This window comes from Perna viridis, chromosome 5, assembly GCF_037379345.1.
Source record: "Perna viridis isolate PV_CMFRI_1.1 ecotype Kerala chromosome 5, ASM3737934v1, whole genome shotgun sequence".
NCBI classification, from domain to species: Eukaryota; Metazoa; Mollusca; class Bivalvia; order Mytilida; family Mytilidae; genus Perna; species Perna viridis.
Genome location: NC_142449.1, coordinates 20038217 through 20056425, shown reverse-complemented (window position 1 = coordinate 20056425; position 18209 = coordinate 20038217). Strand labels below are relative to the sequence as shown.

General features: G+C 34.3%; 1 protein-coding gene across 4 annotated transcripts in view; it reads left to right on the top strand.

Moving 5' to 3' along the window:
* Positions 1-18209, top strand: part of LOC148616440 (uncharacterized) — a 46040-nt gene that overhangs the window by 11727 nt on the left and 16104 nt on the right. For 3 of the 4 annotated variants that reach the window (XR_015922204.1, XR_015922203.1, XR_015922205.1), the window contains one exon: positions 1069-1155. Coding sequence is in view for 1 of the 4 variants with exons in the window: in XM_088583486.1 (XP_088439612.1) it covers positions 1069-1144 (76 nt within the window). In the remaining 3 variants the exon portion in view is untranslated. Of the gene's footprint in view, positions 1-1068; positions 1156-1947; positions 2491-18209 lie in introns of those variants that run through there. The other variant, XM_088583486.1, reaches the window with a different exon arrangement.

Genomic DNA, 18209 nt, shown 5'->3' with positions numbered 1-18209 from the left:
GCTGATGGATACACCATAACGATTCACGAGTTCATGATGACGACCATAAAACTTCTGTAGTGATAACTTCAATCTTGTAGCAACATAACCCTGTACCAGAAGCCTGTTTGTTAGAGTTCTAGCGCGAAACAAAAAGTCTGCGTAGTTTCGGCAAGCTCTGGCATAACGTATGAATTGAGATTTGAACACTCCATACACAGGAGCCGAAGGGATGTTGCCACAGATGAAAGGAAAGTTGACAATTCTGAACGAAATGTCATCACGTTTGTCGTAAAGTTTGTTCAATAGTTTTCCTTTATCATCGATTTCTATGTGTAGGTCAAGATATGAGGCTGACTTCACAGTGTTTGTAGTATCCTTTATCTCAAGTACTTTTGGGTGGATGCGATGTATCAAATCCCCGAAATTAGGATTGTTTAAAGATAATACGTCATCTATATAGTGGAAACTGAGATTGAAGGATCTAGCCAAACGATATTTTTTCTTTCTGATCAGATCAGCTATACAGACAGCCTCATAAGATTGACGGAATAGGTCAGCAAGAAAAGGAGCATAATTTGTTCCCATTGGAATGCCGACTGTTTGTTGAAAAACACGTCCACCACACTGGACAAATATGTTGTCGATTAAAAATTCCAGCATTTTGTAAACATCTTCCTCTGTATACATTATTTTATAAAAGTTATCCGACATTCTTTATTTGTATTTCAAGATAGCATATGACGGGTAGTAAATAAATTATTGTTTAGTGCTTTTGAAAAAAAATGTTGCATTCACACTATACCTTTTTGGGAGAAACTGATATAAAAACATGTACTTGCTCTAAATGTGCAGAATCAAGGTGTTGTTATCAACAAAAAGTACTTTGTCACTGCATATTTATCTTACCTTTCAGTCATTTCGGGTTAATCATTGTTTCTTTTTACTGTATGTCATTCTTAGCTAGATATTAAACATAAACTCATCTTGTTAACACAGTGCTAAACCTTATACCGGAATGATTATGAATTTCGCTTTCAATAAATTCTGGAATAGAATGGCATTATATAGATATCGAATTTTTTTCAGGATTTTGGCGGAAGAAATCCTCAAATTATACTTTTTTGAGTTGAATTATGGTTTCATAAGGTTGAGTAACTGCTAGTATAAAACATTGTAAGTATCAGATTAATACACATTCAGTGAGCTCTTCTGTAATCAATTGAAATACGGTTTCTACTGTTTAAATGCATAGAAAGAGTAATCAACTGAACCAGGATTCCAGCGGAAATCAAAAGAATGTTATCGATTACAATTAAAACTGTGAGCATTGACCAGGTGTACTGGTAGGGTGGGCATCCTCTGCTTTTCTAGAAACACCAACTTGGTTGCTCATAAAAAGTCAAGTCCGAGGTCGACGAAAAAAAAGAAAAAATAGACGTTCAACAAATAGGTTATTATGGTGCAGATAACACAGTAACTATCCACGAGTACCTGATGACGACCATGTACTTTGTTGTGATGACTTCAATCTGGAAGCATCAGTAACCATGTTCCAAAAGTCTAACTGTAAGAATTATAGAGTGATACAAAAAGTCTGTGTAGGAACGGCAAGCTCTGACTTATGATTTGTGATTTGTGAACTTTATACGCAAATACTGAAGAAATGTTGCAAAGAAAGTTTGAAATTGAAAAGAAAGTTGACAATACGGAAAGAAAAGTCATCGCGTTTGTCGTATTCTTTGTCAATAGTTTCCTTTACCATCGATTTGTACGTGTAAGTCAAGATATAAGGCCGAATCAACAGTGTCGGTAGTATTCTTTATCTCAGGTTCTTATGGGAAGATGCGAAGTATAAACTAGGACTGTTTAATGACAATAAATCACCTTTTTAACGGAAACAAGAGCATCTGATAAAACTATGTTATGTTCTTCGTCGGTCAACTATTATCTTTCCTTTTTGACTAGTTTGAGAAAATCTTTTGTCGTCCCTTTTATGGTCATTGGACTGTTGGAAATATTAGATACTAATAGCACGTCACATGTGACTGTTTGATGCACAGTGTGTAAGTTTGTTTACCATGTATATTGATGATTAATTGTGTGTGGTTATAGGTGGTCTGATCCCATCAAATATTTAGAGAGAACTTCTGATAAGTTATCAACTGCTAATCTCACTGTTAATATCGAAGTTTGAAAATCAACAGTTGACTACTTAATGCATACTATAGGTCAAGGATTAATCAAGGGAACCAAGGTTATAGCGGTAATCAAAATAATGTAATGCAGGGACAAAGACCCGACATGGAAAACAGACATACACAACAAAGAACATAAAGTAACTAAAATCATACATACAAAGTAAAGTAACAAAAGCAAATGAGCAACTCGGACTCCACTAAAAACTGGGAGCATGGACCAGGTGCACCGGTAGGGTAAGCGTCCTCTGCTTTTCTAGAAACACCTGCCTACTTGCTCATAAAAAGCCAAGTCCGGGACAAACGAGGAAAGGAAAACTATGATACTTGTTTGATTATTATTGCTAAATACAAAAATAGTAATATTGTAAATATATTATTTTAATAAATGATTTTTTCTAGACTTTATAACCAAACAAGTACTGTTTTTCGCGACTCTTTAATGATGCATTACAATGATGTAAATTGGTCCAGAACTTTCGTAGTATTTTTAGAACATTTTTGACTTTGTACTTAAATGCTGGATTTCTTACACTCAAATTAATTTAATCGACTCATCAGTGTTTTTTTTTTTTTTTTTTGTACATACATTTGTACCTTGAATTAAGTGTTGAATAGTACATTGGACTCGATGGATATTAACATTTTCAATGAAATTTTTAATCATGGAATTTGTAACGTTTTATTTAAATGATTGAAATCGTAATTTTTCGCTTGTTGACTGAACTTTTTGACATTTACTAAAAAACTAACTATGTGGTATTCCATTGATATAATCAGAAATCAATGGGTTAGAATTTAACATTTAACACCCTGCCTGTAAAAAACATCACATAAAAACAAACTTGCTGAAGTATTTGATGACATTTCACTTGTCATTCTAATCACAACATGTCTACACTATAATTTAAGGAATGAATAACTGGTCTCTGTAAATACAACCTTAATGTAATTACTGATGACAGATGACTGAACGCTCCCCAACAGACCATATTTTGATTAGATACTTGAAATTATTTTTTTGCACATAGCAAAGCTCATCTGCACTATAAGTGTTACAATTTTGAATGAGACCCACCTTTGAAATTTTTAAACATGCATGTGTGCCAGATTTTGTTAAGATAGCTGCTTGCCTTAATGTTGATGTTGTTTTTATAAAACAGCAACATTATACTGGCTGTTCTTTATAGCTGGAAGTCGTGAGAATAGAGATTTAATATATGCTATAAAAATATATTATTGGGCCAAGTACCAGTGAATGAAGCTCCCTAAACCTAAAAGACCGTTTGCATTTTTAGGGTGTTTTGTGAGGTTAACTTTCTTTCAAAGTTTAACTCATATCCGTTCCCTATAAAAGACGACCACACTGATAGTATTGGTATTGCACATTTTGTCAGTGCATTCGATCTGCTAAAAAGCTATGTACAAGTGCCATTGACAAAGACAGCTTGTGAGATATCGGACGGCTTGTTTTAGTATAAAATCATGCAATTTAATATAACAAAACGCACCACTAACATTAAGAGAATTATTAATGATGTTTTGAAGGATCTTAATACATGTATCTTTGTATAAGGTAGTACAAGCATACGAACTGTGCTACGATCAATCGAACCATCCATCCGTGTTACTTTTTATTAACCCAACATCAGGGACAAAACAGAGGTGATATTAAGCTTGTTTATATTTACATTTTCAATATATCATATCTGCCTTGATTTTGATTTTACTTTAACTATAAAAATAAATGTTTTGTTTCAATGTGAAAGTGGTTGTTAGACGAAACGGTTCAAATCATTGACATCAAACAATATTGTAAAACTTTTGAACAATATGCGATATTTCGTATACTTCTCACCAGATTACTAAATTACATTTCGCACACGGAAATTATACCATTTTTCATGAATCGTACAGTCAACCTTACATGTTAAGTTGACTCTTAAATGAATAAATTTTTAAATATAGGCAAAAATATATATTAACAATAATCAGTCCTGCCTTTCTTTATTTTATGACTGTTATGACTTTTTATTGTCTGATAATTTCAATCCTGCCTTTTATTTTAAATTTGATCGTAGCAACATCCTGCAATGAATATTAAATTGTAGTTTTCTTGAGTGTACAATACAAAGTTTTGTACAAGACCCTGCGTAACCCGCTTGTTGTTAACACACATATTATTTGTTTTCACATTTTGAAACACCATTTGCATATACATGTCGTTATGCTTGTTTTGTTTAAATCTTGGGACGAGCAAGATTGCAAGTATACTTGCAAATTATGATGTCCTTGTTGAATTATAAAACTTATACTGCAATCGGCCCTCGTGTGCGTTTCAAGAGTCAATAACTGTTAACCTTTTTACGAAATGATTTTTTCTGTAACTTGTGTACTAGACCAAATATTGAACTGATTTTCATGTCTAAGCAATAGATAAGAAGTTTTGATTAACAGTCTCAAGTAAAGCAAGCAATTGAATGAATGACAAATTTTGAACTCAAATGTATTGGTAGTAACGAGATAGTAAAATTCTACCTACAACTATGAATTACGACACACCAGTCAACTATTATTTAGGGTTGTAGTAAATCAAACACATACGTTCATTGTTGAACTGAAATGCAAAGCTTAAATGTTGATTGACAGCCATTTCCTTCCAAAAATAAAAATAACGAGGCTTGCAATGATATGAAATCACTCATCATTCATATCAAGGTCAAATTGTAAACTAGTAAAACACCTAGTACGTTACAAAAGAGGGTATCTGGTAATAAGCACTATGGGGAGTGAAGTTTATTTTGCCTTGCACTGTGATATTAATGTTACAAGTTTCAATTCAGACCAATATTAGATTAAACTTGTTCAGAATTCAAAAGAATTTCTACAAAAGAGCGTTTCATATAACTGAATAAAATGTATGTTTTAGTCATCATTTTATTGATTTAGTTAATATTTATAATATTTTTACTGACCCCTTATGGGATAAGTAAAGAAACAAATACAATATAAAAAGAAACACTATATCATATTAAGCTATTGAAACATAGAAATGAAATAAAAAATGATTAAATACGTATGCACTTAACCAATGTGGACCTCATTTTCACACTTCTAAAGACTGCTTCATTAAATCTACAACAATGGGTAATTCACCCATATCTTAATTTAGAATAAGAATAGGTTTATCAAAAGAGTCAAGTTGGCGAAAATCTGGGAATTTATCTGACGAAACTTTTTTTTTTAATTTGCCCTTAACCCCTCATTTATTTTGCAATTGAAAACTCATTTAAAACTTTGCATATTTGTCAACTTCTCTTTTAACGGTGTATATTTTTATATCTACCATGTTCCAGTTCCAAGTTATGATCACTAACGCGGAACATTGTTAGCATCTTTATACTATTAAATGTTTACTTTTAAATAATCTGACATTGGAGTATTTTGTTAGCAACATACCTTTGTTCAAGAGGCATAATTGTATGAAGTCTAAAGTGGTGCCCGAATGATGGAATGGTGTACCCTAGGCATGCCACATGCTGGAGTCGTCAGGCAATAATACGGAAAACCTGGCCACAAACCATAGTGGTGCAACGTGTTTGAAAAAATGCCTTGTTCCTCGCATGTTAAAGAACCCTTCTATGGTATTCTATCGGAGTAGGAACTATTGCGCTCCGCCACAGGAGGATGAATTGCCCAACCCTACCCTCCTCTCCCTATTTCCAGGGGCTATCAAACTTTGCCGACTCTATCATCCTTGTGTCCCGTCCCATTCTTCATTTCATGTTCATCGCCTGGATATACCTAAAATGTCGCTGCTCAGTAGTTAGACTCCAACATTAAATCTATCAATCAATCAATCAATCTTAAGATAGCTATACTTCATGAAGTACCGTTTACCTATCATACATGCTCTTCACACTCGATTTGTACCGTGCTCTTACCATGAAAGTGCGCTTTTTACCCAAAACATCACAGCTGTTGTAAACCGTACAATTAACATGACCATAATAACGTGCATTCTTATGACATATGTTGAAAACCTTTTTCTTTACAATGAAATATATATACCACATGAAAAAAAACAACATAATACCACTGAAAACAAACATGCTTTTTTGATCAGAGGCGGTTTGTATCCGCAACATTCAATGCTACTTGAAAAAAAATTGCCTATCCAAAACATACATTTTCATCATAACTGCTACAGATAGTACTTCTGAAATGTTCATAGTACTTTCCTGCCCAAGTAATATTCGTTCATCGCATCTTATTGGAAACCTACTATAAACATGGCCATTTCGCGTGAAATAGCACTTCCTACCCAAAATTATAAATGGTAATTGATAATGACGGTATATGGCAACATTATGTGCAAATACGTTTTCCTACCAAATAAATGAATGCTCATCACATCTGATTGAATGTACTCTGAATTTGGCCAATCTACTTACGAACGTCGCTTTTCTACCTAAATTATACATGCTCACCATATTTGATACTTTAAATATGACCTTCCTACATCAGATCCGATTCAAACGCTACTCTTAAAATGGTCACTCTATTTGGAAAGCAATTCCATACCCTTAATGTGCATGATTATTGCATATGGTACTGTTAACATGGCCTTACGTTTAAAATAACAGTTTCATACGCATAATTATTCCTGCTCATGAAATTTTATTCGAATATTATTTTAAACATGTTAATTTCACTTAAACAAAAACTATCCGACCCAAAACATATATGTTCATCAAGTTTGATGCAGACTATACTCTTGTTGTAGCGACACTAATTGACAAAGCAACTTTCTACCCACTAATGTACATGCTTATCACATCTGTCGCGTATTGTACTCTTTACACGTCCTTATTATATAGCATGTTTACACAAATAATCACCTGATTTTAACCGTACTTTTAGCATGATCATACTACTTGAAGCAGCACTTTCCTACAAAAAGCATCCTTGCTTATTACATCTGATTCAAAACCTACTCTTAACATGGCCAAACAACTTTAAATAGCACGTTCCTTGGTGAGATAAAGTTTTTGTACACATGATAATTGCATCAGATTAAAACTTTAATCTAAATACTTCAATAGCACTTTTAAATTCAAAACATGCATAATTATTAAATCTGACGTAAAGTGAACTATATTCCTGACATGATAACACTCTTTGAAACAGCGCTTTCTAACTCAGAATCATTCATGTTTATCAAACTGATTTGAACTCTTCTCTTATCATAGCTTTACCGTAAACTAGCACTTTTCAACCCAAAACATAAGGCTCATACCGTATTATTAACATAACAATAGCACGTTCCTACTCAAACATCCATCCTGATTTCATCTTATGTGGGCTGTACTTTAAATATGGCCATACTACTTGACAGAGCTCTTTCTTACCAAAATCATAATATCACATCACATCTGATGATGACCGATCGCTCAACACATCCATACTACTGAAAACTCATTTCTTTCCATATCATCACATCATATTCTAATCGCATTCTTAGCATAGTCATTCTCCTTCAAATATTAATTTAATCCAATTCAATTTGTTTATTATATACTCTATACATAGCTATACTACTTGGAGTAGTACTTCCCTACCCAAATTATCCCTGCTCGTAAAATCTAATTCGAACATCCACTTAACACGACCTAACAATTCAAAAAAGAAAGTTATAACCCTGTTTAAAGCTGTTTATTCGATCCGATCTGATTCAACATGACCATATCACTTGAAATAAACTCTTATTGATAACATTGTCATACTATGTGAAATAGCACTTTCCCACCGAAAACATCACATCTGATGTGGACAGTACACACCATATGGCCAAATCACTTGAGATAGCACTTAACTACCAAACACATATGTGATTCTCGCATCAGTTGCCGACTTCTCTCTCAATATAGCCAAAGAACTAGGAATGGCACTTTCCTACCCCAAAATATTCATAGTCATTACATTTTCTCCGACTTCTACTGCTGACATGGACATGTAGCTAAAAATAGTACTTTCCTACTAAATTCATACATATTCATACATGTTCTTATATCTGATTTGTATCGTCCTCTTGATATAGCGAACCATACCTAATGTACTCTAAACCTTGAGTGGCAACGTAAGAAAAGGTTTTCATACGAAAAGTGTACTTGTTGATTCCATCTTTTTCGTATGTGCTCAAAATATATCGGTACTATTTGAACTAGCGCTTTCCTACCCAAAACATTTACACTCACCACATCAAATTTTTACCGTATTTTTAGCATAGCCATAATACCTATCATAGCATTTTCCTACTCAAAATATACATGTTCATCTTATTTGAGGCGGACTGTACTATAACTATTGCCATACTACTTCAAAGTGCAATTCCTAACCAAAATCATACATATCCATCATATGTTATTCAAACCCTACTATTAATGTAGCCATACCACTTGAAAAAGCACTTTCCTACCAAAATCAAACATGCTCATTACATCTGATTGTACTGTAAACTTAACATGACCATACTACTTGAAATGGCAAGTACGAAGTCATCACATATAATACGGAGTGATGGCATAAATTGGCTTACTACTGAGACTAGTAGTTTCTACTAAAAGAAACTATCTGATGTGAATTGAACTCTTCATATGGACATACTACTTGCAGTATCACTTTCCAAATCAAACATATACCCTCTTCACATCTGAAATAGACTGTACTCTGAACATAGCCATACTACTTGAAACAGCATTTTCATCACAAAATTGTACATGCCCATCACAAAAGACGCCAGCAGCACTCCTAATACATAGAGCCAAACTACTTCAAACAGCACTTTCCAACATAAATATATATGCTCATTATATTTGATACATTTGTACCTAAATCATACATGCTTATCATATCTATTTCGAACCCTATTGATAACATTGTCATACTATGTGAAATAGCACTTTCCCACCGAAAAAATCACATCTGATGTGGACAGTACACATCATATGGCCAAATCACTTGAGATAGCACTTAACTACCAAACACATATGTGATTCTCGCATCAGTTGCCGACTTCTCTCTCAATATAGCCAAAGAACTTGAAATAGCCCTTTCCTACCCCAAAATATTCATAGTCATTACATTTTCTCCGACTCCTACTGCTGACATGGGCATGTAGCTAAAAATAGTACTTTCCTACTAAATTCATACATATTCATACATGTTCTTATATCTGATTTGTATCGTCCTCTTGATATAGCCAACCATACCTAATGTACTCTAAACCTTGAGTGGCAACGTAAGAACGGGTTTTCATACAAAAAGTGTACTTGTTGATTCCATCTTTTTCGTATGTGCTCAAAATATATCGGTACTATTTGAACTAGCGCTTTCCTACCCAAAACATTTACACTCACCACATCAAATTTGTACCGTATTTTTAGCATAGCCATAATACCTATCATAGCATTTTCCTACTCAAAATATACATGTTCATCTTATTTGACGCGGACTATACTATAACTATTGCCATACTACTTCAAAGTGCAATTCCTAACCAAAATCATATATATCCATCATATGTTATTCAAACCCTACTATTAATGTAGCCATACCACTTGAAAAAGCACTTTCCTACCAAAATCAAACATGCTCATTACATCTGATTGTACTGTACACTTAACATGACCATACTACTTGAAATGGCAAGTACGAAGTCATCACATATAATACGGAGTGATGGCATAAATTGGCTTACTACTGAGACTAGTAGTTTCTACTCAAAAGAAACTATCTGATGTGAATTGAACTCTTCATATGGACATACTACTTGCAGTATCACTTTCCAAATCAAACATATACCCTCTTCACATCTGAAATAGACTGTACTCTGAACATAGCCATACTACTTGAAACAGCATTTTCATCACAAAATTGTACATGCCCATCACAAAAGACGCCAGCAGCACTCCTAATACATAGAGCCAAACTACTTCAAACAGCACTTTCCAACATAAATATATATGCTCATTATATTTGATACATTTGTACCTAAATCATACATGCTCATCATATCTATTTCGAACCCTATTGATAACATTGTCATACTATGTGAAATAGCACTTTCCCACCGAAAAAATCACATCTGATGTGGACAGTACACATCATATGGCCAAATCACTTGAGATAGCACTTAACTACCAAACACATATGTGATTCTCGCATCAGTTGCCGACTTCTCTCTCAATATAGCCAAAGAACTTGAAATAGCCCTTTCCTACCCCAAAATATTCATAGTCATTACATTTTCTCCGACTCCTACTGCTGACATGGGCATGTAGCTAAAAATAGTACTTTCCTACTAAATTCATACATATTCATACATGTTCTTATATCTGATTTGTATCGTCCTCTTGATATAGCCAACCATACCTAATGTACTCTAAACCTTGAGTGGCAACGTAAGAACGGGTTTTCATACAAAAAGTGTACTTGTTGATTCCATCTTTTTCGTATGTGCTCAAAATATATCGGTACTATTTGAACTAGCGCTTTCCTACCCAAAACATTTACACTCACCACATCAAATTTGTACCGTATTTTTAGCATAGCCATAATACCTATCATAGCATTTTCCTACTCAAAATATACATGTTCATCTTATTTGACGCGGACTATACTATAACTATTGCCATACTACTTCAAAGTGCAATTCCTAACCAAAATCATATATATCCATCATATGTTATTCAAACCCTACTATTAATGTAGCCATACCACTTGAAAAAGCACTTTCCTACCAAAATCAAACATGCTCATTACATCTGATTGTACTGTACACTTAACATGACCATACTACTTGAAATGGCAAGTACGAAGTCATCACATATAATACGGAGTGATGGCATAAATTGGCTTACTACTGAGACTAGTAGTTTCTACTCAAAAGAAACTATCTGATGTGAATTGAACTCTTCATATGGACATACTACTTGCAGTATCACTTTCCAAATCAAACATATACCCTCTTCACATCTGAAATAGACTGTACTCTGAACATAGCCATACTACTTGAAACAGCATTTTCATCACAAAATTGTACATGCCCATCACAAAAGACGCCAGCAGCACTCCTAAAATATATAGTCAAACTTCTTCAAACAGCAATTTCCAACATAAATATATATGCTCATTATATTTGATACATTTGTACCTAAATCATACATGCTCATCATATCTATTTCGAACCCTATTGATAACATTGTCATACTATGTGAAATAGCACTTTCCCACCGAAAAAATCACATCTGATGTGGACAGTACACATCATATGGCCAAATCACTTGAGATAGCACTTAACTACCAAACACATATGTGATTCTCGCATCAGTTGCCGACTTCTCTCTCAATATAGCCAAAGAACTTGAAATAGCCCTTTCCTACCCCAAAATATTCATAGTCATTACATTTTCTCTGACTTCTACTGCTGACATGGGCAGGTAGCTAAAATAGTACTTTCCTACTAAATTCATACATATTTATACATGTTCTTATATCTGATTTGTATCGTCCTCTTGTTATAGCCAACCATACCTTATGTACTCTAAACCTTGAGTGGCAACGTAAGAACGGGTTTTCATACAAAAAGTGTACTTGTTGATTCCATCTTTTTCGTATGTGCTCAAAATATATCGGTACTATTTGAACTAGCGCTTTCCTACCCAAAACATTTACACTCACCACATCAAATTTGTACCGTATTTTTAGCATAGCCATAATACCTATCATAGCATTTTCCTACTTAAAATATACATGTTCATCTTATTTGACGCGGACTGTACTATAACTATTGCCATACTACTTCAAAGTGCAATTCCTAACCAAAATCATACATATCCATCATATGTTATTCAAACCCTACTATTAATGTAGCCATACCACTTGAAAAAGCACTTTCCTACCAAAATCAAACATGGTCATTACATCTGATTGTACTGTACACTTAACATGACCATACTACTTGAAATGGCAAGTACGAAGTCATCACATATAATACGGAGTGATGGCATAAATTGGCTTACTACTGAGACTAGTAGTTTCTACTCAAAAGAAACTATCTGATGTGAATTGAACTCTTCATATGGACATACTACTTGCAGTATCACTTTCCAAATCAAACATATACCCTCTTCACATCTGAAATAGACTGTACTCTGAACATAGCCATACTACTTGAAACAGCATTTTCATCACAAAATTGTACATGCCCATCACAAAAGACGCCAGCAGCACTCCTAATACATAGAGCCAAACTACTTCAAACAGCACTTTCCAACATAAATATATATGCTCATTATATTTGATACATTTGTACCTAAATCATACATGCTCATCATATCTATTTCGAACCCTATTGATAACATTGTCATACTATGTGAAATAGCACTTTCCCACCGAAAAAATCACATCTGATGTGGACAGTACACATCATATGGCCAAATCACTTGAGATAGCACTTAACTACCAAACACATATGTGATTCTCGCATCAGTTGCCGACTTCTCTCTCAATATAGCCAAAGAACTTGAAATAGCCCTTTCCTACCCCAAAATATTCATAGTCATTACATTTTCTCCGACTCCTACTGCTGACATGGGCATGTAGCTAAAAATAGTACTTTCCTACTAAATTCATACATATTCATACATGTTCTTATATCTGATTTGTATCGTCCTCTTGATATAGCCAACCATACCTAATGTACTCTAAACCTTGAGTGGCAACGTAAGAACGGGTTTTCATACAAAAAGTGTACTTGTTGATTCCATCTTTTTCGTATGTGCTCAAAATATATCGGTACTATTTGAACTAGCGCTTTCCTACCCAAAACATTTACACTCACCACATCAAATTTGTACCGTATTTTTAGCATAGCCATAATACCTATCATAGCATTTTCCTACTCAAAATATACATGTTCATCTTATTTGACGCGGACTATACTATAACTATTGCCATACTACTTCAAAGTGCAATTCCTAACCAAAATCATATATATCCATCATATGTTATTCAAACCCTACTATTAATGTAGCCATACCACTTGAAAAAGCACTTTCCTACCAAAATCAAACATGCTCATTACATCTGATTGTACTGTACACTTAACATGACCATACTACTTGAAATGGCAAGTACGAAGTCATCACATATAATACGGAGTGATGGCATAAATTGGCTTACTACTGAGACTAGTAGTTTCTACTCAAAAGAAACTATCTGATGTGAATTGAACTCTTCATATGGACATACTACTTGCAGTATCACTTTCCAAATCAAACATATACCCTCTTCACATCTGAAATAGACTGTACTCTGAACATAGCCATACTACTTGAAACAGCATTTTCATCACAAAATTGTACATGCCCATCACAAAAGACGCCAGCAGCACTCCTAATACATAGAGCCAAACTACTTCAAACAGCACTTTCCAACATAAATATATATGCTCATTATATTTGATACATTTGTACCTAAATCATACATGCTCATCATATCTATTTCGAACCCTATTGATAACATTGTCATACTATGTGAAATAGCACTTTCCCACCGAAAAAATCACATCTGATGTGGACAGTACACATCATATGGCCAAATCACTTGAGATAGCACTTAACTACCAAACACATATGTGATTCTCGCATCAGTTGCCGACTTCTCTCTCAATATAGCCAAAGAACTTGAAATAGCCCTTTCCTACCCCAAAATATTCATAGTCATTACATTTTCTCCGACTCCTACTGCTGACATGGGCATGTAGCTAAAAATAGTACTTTCCTACTAAATTCATACATATTCATACATGTTCTTATATCTGATTTGTATCGTCCTCTTGATATAGCCAACCATACCTAATGTACTCTAAACCTTGAGTGGCAACGTAAGAACGGGTTTTCATACAAAAAGTGTACTTGTTGATTCCATCTTTTTCGTATGTGCTCAAAATATATCGGTACTATTTGAACTAGCGCTTTCCTACCCAAAACATTTACACTCACCACATCAAATTTGTACCGTATTTTTAGCATAGCCATAATACCTATCATAGCATTTTCCTACTCAAAATATACATGTTCATCTTATTTGACGCGGACTATACTATAACTATTGCCATACTACTTCAAAGTGCAATTCCTAACCAAAATCATATATATCCATCATATGTTATTCAAACCCTACTATTAATGTAGCCATACCACTTGAAAAAGCACTTTCCTACCAAAATCAAACATGCTCATTACATCTGATTGTACTGTACACTTAACATGACCATACTACTTGAAATGGCAAGTACGAAGTCATCACATATAATACGGAGTGATGGCATAAATTGGCTTACTACTGAGACTAGTAGTTTCTACTCAAAAGAAACTATCTGATGTGAATTGAACTCTTCATATGGACATACTACTTGCAGTATCACTTTCCAAATCAAACATATACCCTCTTCACATCTGAAATAGACTGTACTCTGAACATAGCCATACTACTTGAAACAGCATTTTCATCACAAAATTGTACATGCCCATCACAAAAGACGCCAGCAGCACTCCTAATATATATAGCCAAACTTCTTCAAACAGCACTTTACAACATAAATATATATGCTCATTATATTTAATACATTTGTACCTAAATCATACATGCTCATCATATCTATTTCGAACCCTATTGATAACATTGTCATACTATGTGAAATAGCACTTTCCCACCGAAAAAATCACATCTGATGTGGACAGTACACATCATATGGCCAAATCACTTGAGATAGCACTTAACTACCAAACACATATGTGATTCTCGCATCAGTTGCCGACTTCTCTCTCAATATAGCCAAAGAACTTGAAATAGCCCTTTCCTACCCCAAAATATTCATAGTCATTACATTTTCTCCGACTCCTACTGCTGACATGGGCATGTAGCTAAAAATAGTACTTTCCTACTAAATTCATACATATTCATACATGTTCTTATATCTGATTTGTATCGTCCTCTTGATATAGCCAACCATACCTAATGTACTCTAAACCTTGAGTGGCAACGTAAGAACGGGTTTTCATACAAAAAGTGTACTTGTTGATTCCATCTTTTTCGTATGTGCTCAAAATATATCGGTACTATTTGAACTAGCGCTTTCCTACCCAAAACATTTACACCCACCACATCAAATTTGTACCGTATTTTTAGCATAGCCATAATACCTATCATAGCATTTTCCTACTCAAAATATACATGTTCATCTTATTTGACGCGGACTATACTATAACTATTGCCATACTACTTCAAAGTGCAATTCCTAACCAAAATCATACATATCCATCATATGTTATTCAAACCCTACTATTAATGTAGCCATACCACTTGAAAAAGCACTTTCCTACCAAAATCAAACATGCTCATTACATCTGATTGTACTGTACACTTAACATGACCATACTACTTGAAATGGCAAGTACGAAGTCATCACATATAATACGGAGTGATGGCATAAATTGGCTTACTACTGAGACTAGTAGTTTCTACTAAAAAGAAATTATCTGATGTGAATTGAACTCTTCATATGGACATACTACTTGCAGTATCACTTTCCAAATCAAACATATACCCTCTTCACATCTGAAATAGACTGTACTCTGAACATAGCCATACTACTTGAAACAGCATTTTCATCACAACATTGTACATGCCCATCACAAAAGACGCCAGCAGCACTCCTAATATATATAGCCAAACTTCTTCAAACAGCACTTTCCAACATAAATATATATGCTCATTATATTTGATACATTTGTACCTAAATCATACATGCTCATCATATCTATTTCGAACCCTATTGATAACATTGTCATACTATGTGAAATAGCACTTTCCCACCGAAAAAATCACATCTGATGTGGACAGTACACATCATATGGCCAAATCACTTGAGATAGCACTTAACTACCAAACACATATGTGATTCTCGCATCAGTTGCCGACTTCTCTCTCAATATAGCCAAAGAACTTGAAATAGCCCTTTCCTACCCCAAAATATTCATAGTCATTACATTTTCTCTGACTTCTACTGCTGACATGGGCAGGTAGCTAAAATAGTACTTTCCTACTAAATTCATACATATTTATACATGTTCTTATATCTGATTTGTATCGTCCTCTTGATATAGCCAACCATACCTTATGTACTCTAAACCTTGAGTGGCAACGTAAGAACGGGTTTTCATACAAAAAGTGTACTTGTTGATTCCATCTTCTTCGTATGTGCTCAAAATATATCGGTACTATTTGAACTAGCGCTTTCCTACCCAAAACATTTACACTCACCACATCAAATTTGTACCGTATTTTTAGCATAGCCATAATACCTATCATAGCATTTTCCTACTTAAAATATACATGTTCATCTTATTTGACGCGGACTGTACTATAACTATTGCCATACTACTTCAAAGTGCAATTCCTAACCACAATCATACATATCCATCATATGTTATTCAAACCCTACTATTAATGTAGCCATACCACTTGAAAAAGCACTTTCCTACCAAAATCAAACATGCTCATTACATCTGATTGTACTGTACACTTAACATGACCATACTACTTGAAATGGCAAGTACGAAGTCATCACATATAATACGGAATGTTGGCATAATTTGGCTTACTACTGAGACTAGTAATTTCTTCTGAAAAGAAACCATCTGATGTGAATTGTACTCTTCATATGGCCGTACTATTTGCAGTATCACTTTCCAAATCAAACATATACCCTCTTCACATTTGAAATAGACTGTACTCTGAACATAGCCATACTACTTGAAACAGCCTTTTCATCACAAAATTGTACATGCCCATCACAAAAGACGCCAGCAGCACTCCTAATATATATAGCCAAACTTCTTCAAACAGCACTTTCCAACATAAATATATATGCTCATTATATTTGATACATTTGTACCTAAATCATACATGCTCATCATATCTATTTCGAACCCTATTGATAACATTGTCATACTATGTGAAATAGCACTTTCCCACCGAAAAAATCACATCTGATGTGGACAGTACACATCATATGGCCAAATCACTTGAGATAGCACTTAACTACCAAACACATACGTGATTCTCGCATCAGTTGCCGACTTCTCTCTCAATATAGCCAAAGAACTTGAAATAGCCCTTTCCTACCCCAAAATATTCATAGTCATTACATTTTCTCTGACTTCTACTGCTGACATGGGCAGGTAGCTAAAATAGTACTTTCCTACTAAATTCATACATATTTATACATGTTCTTATATCTGATTTGTATCGTCCTCTTGATATAGCCAACCATACCTTATGTACTCTAAACCTTGAGTGGCAACGTAAGAACGGGTTTTCATACAAAAAGTGTACTTGTTGATTCCATCTTTTTCGTATGTGCTCAAAATATATCGGTACTATTTGAACTAGCGCTTTCCTACCCAAAACATTTACACTCACCACATCAAATTTGTACTGTATTTTTAGCATAGCCATAATACCTATCATAGCATTTTCCTACTTAAAATATACATGTTCATCTTATTTGACGCGGACTGTACTATAACTATTGCCATACTACTTCAAAGTGCAATTCCTAACCAAAATCATACATATCCATCATATGTTATTCAAACCCTACTATTAATGTAGCCATACCACTTGAAAAAGCACTTTCCTACCAAAATCAAACATGCTCATTACATCTGATTGTACTGTACACTTAACATGACCATACTACTTGAAATGGCAAGTACGAAGTCATCACATATAATACGGAATGTTGGCATAATTTGGCTTACTGCTGAGACTAGTAATTTCTTCTGAAAAGAAACCATCTGATGTGAATTGTACTCTTCATATGGCCGTACTATTTGCAGTATCACTTTCCAAATCAAACATATACCCTCTTCACATCTGAAATAGACTGTACTCTGAACATAG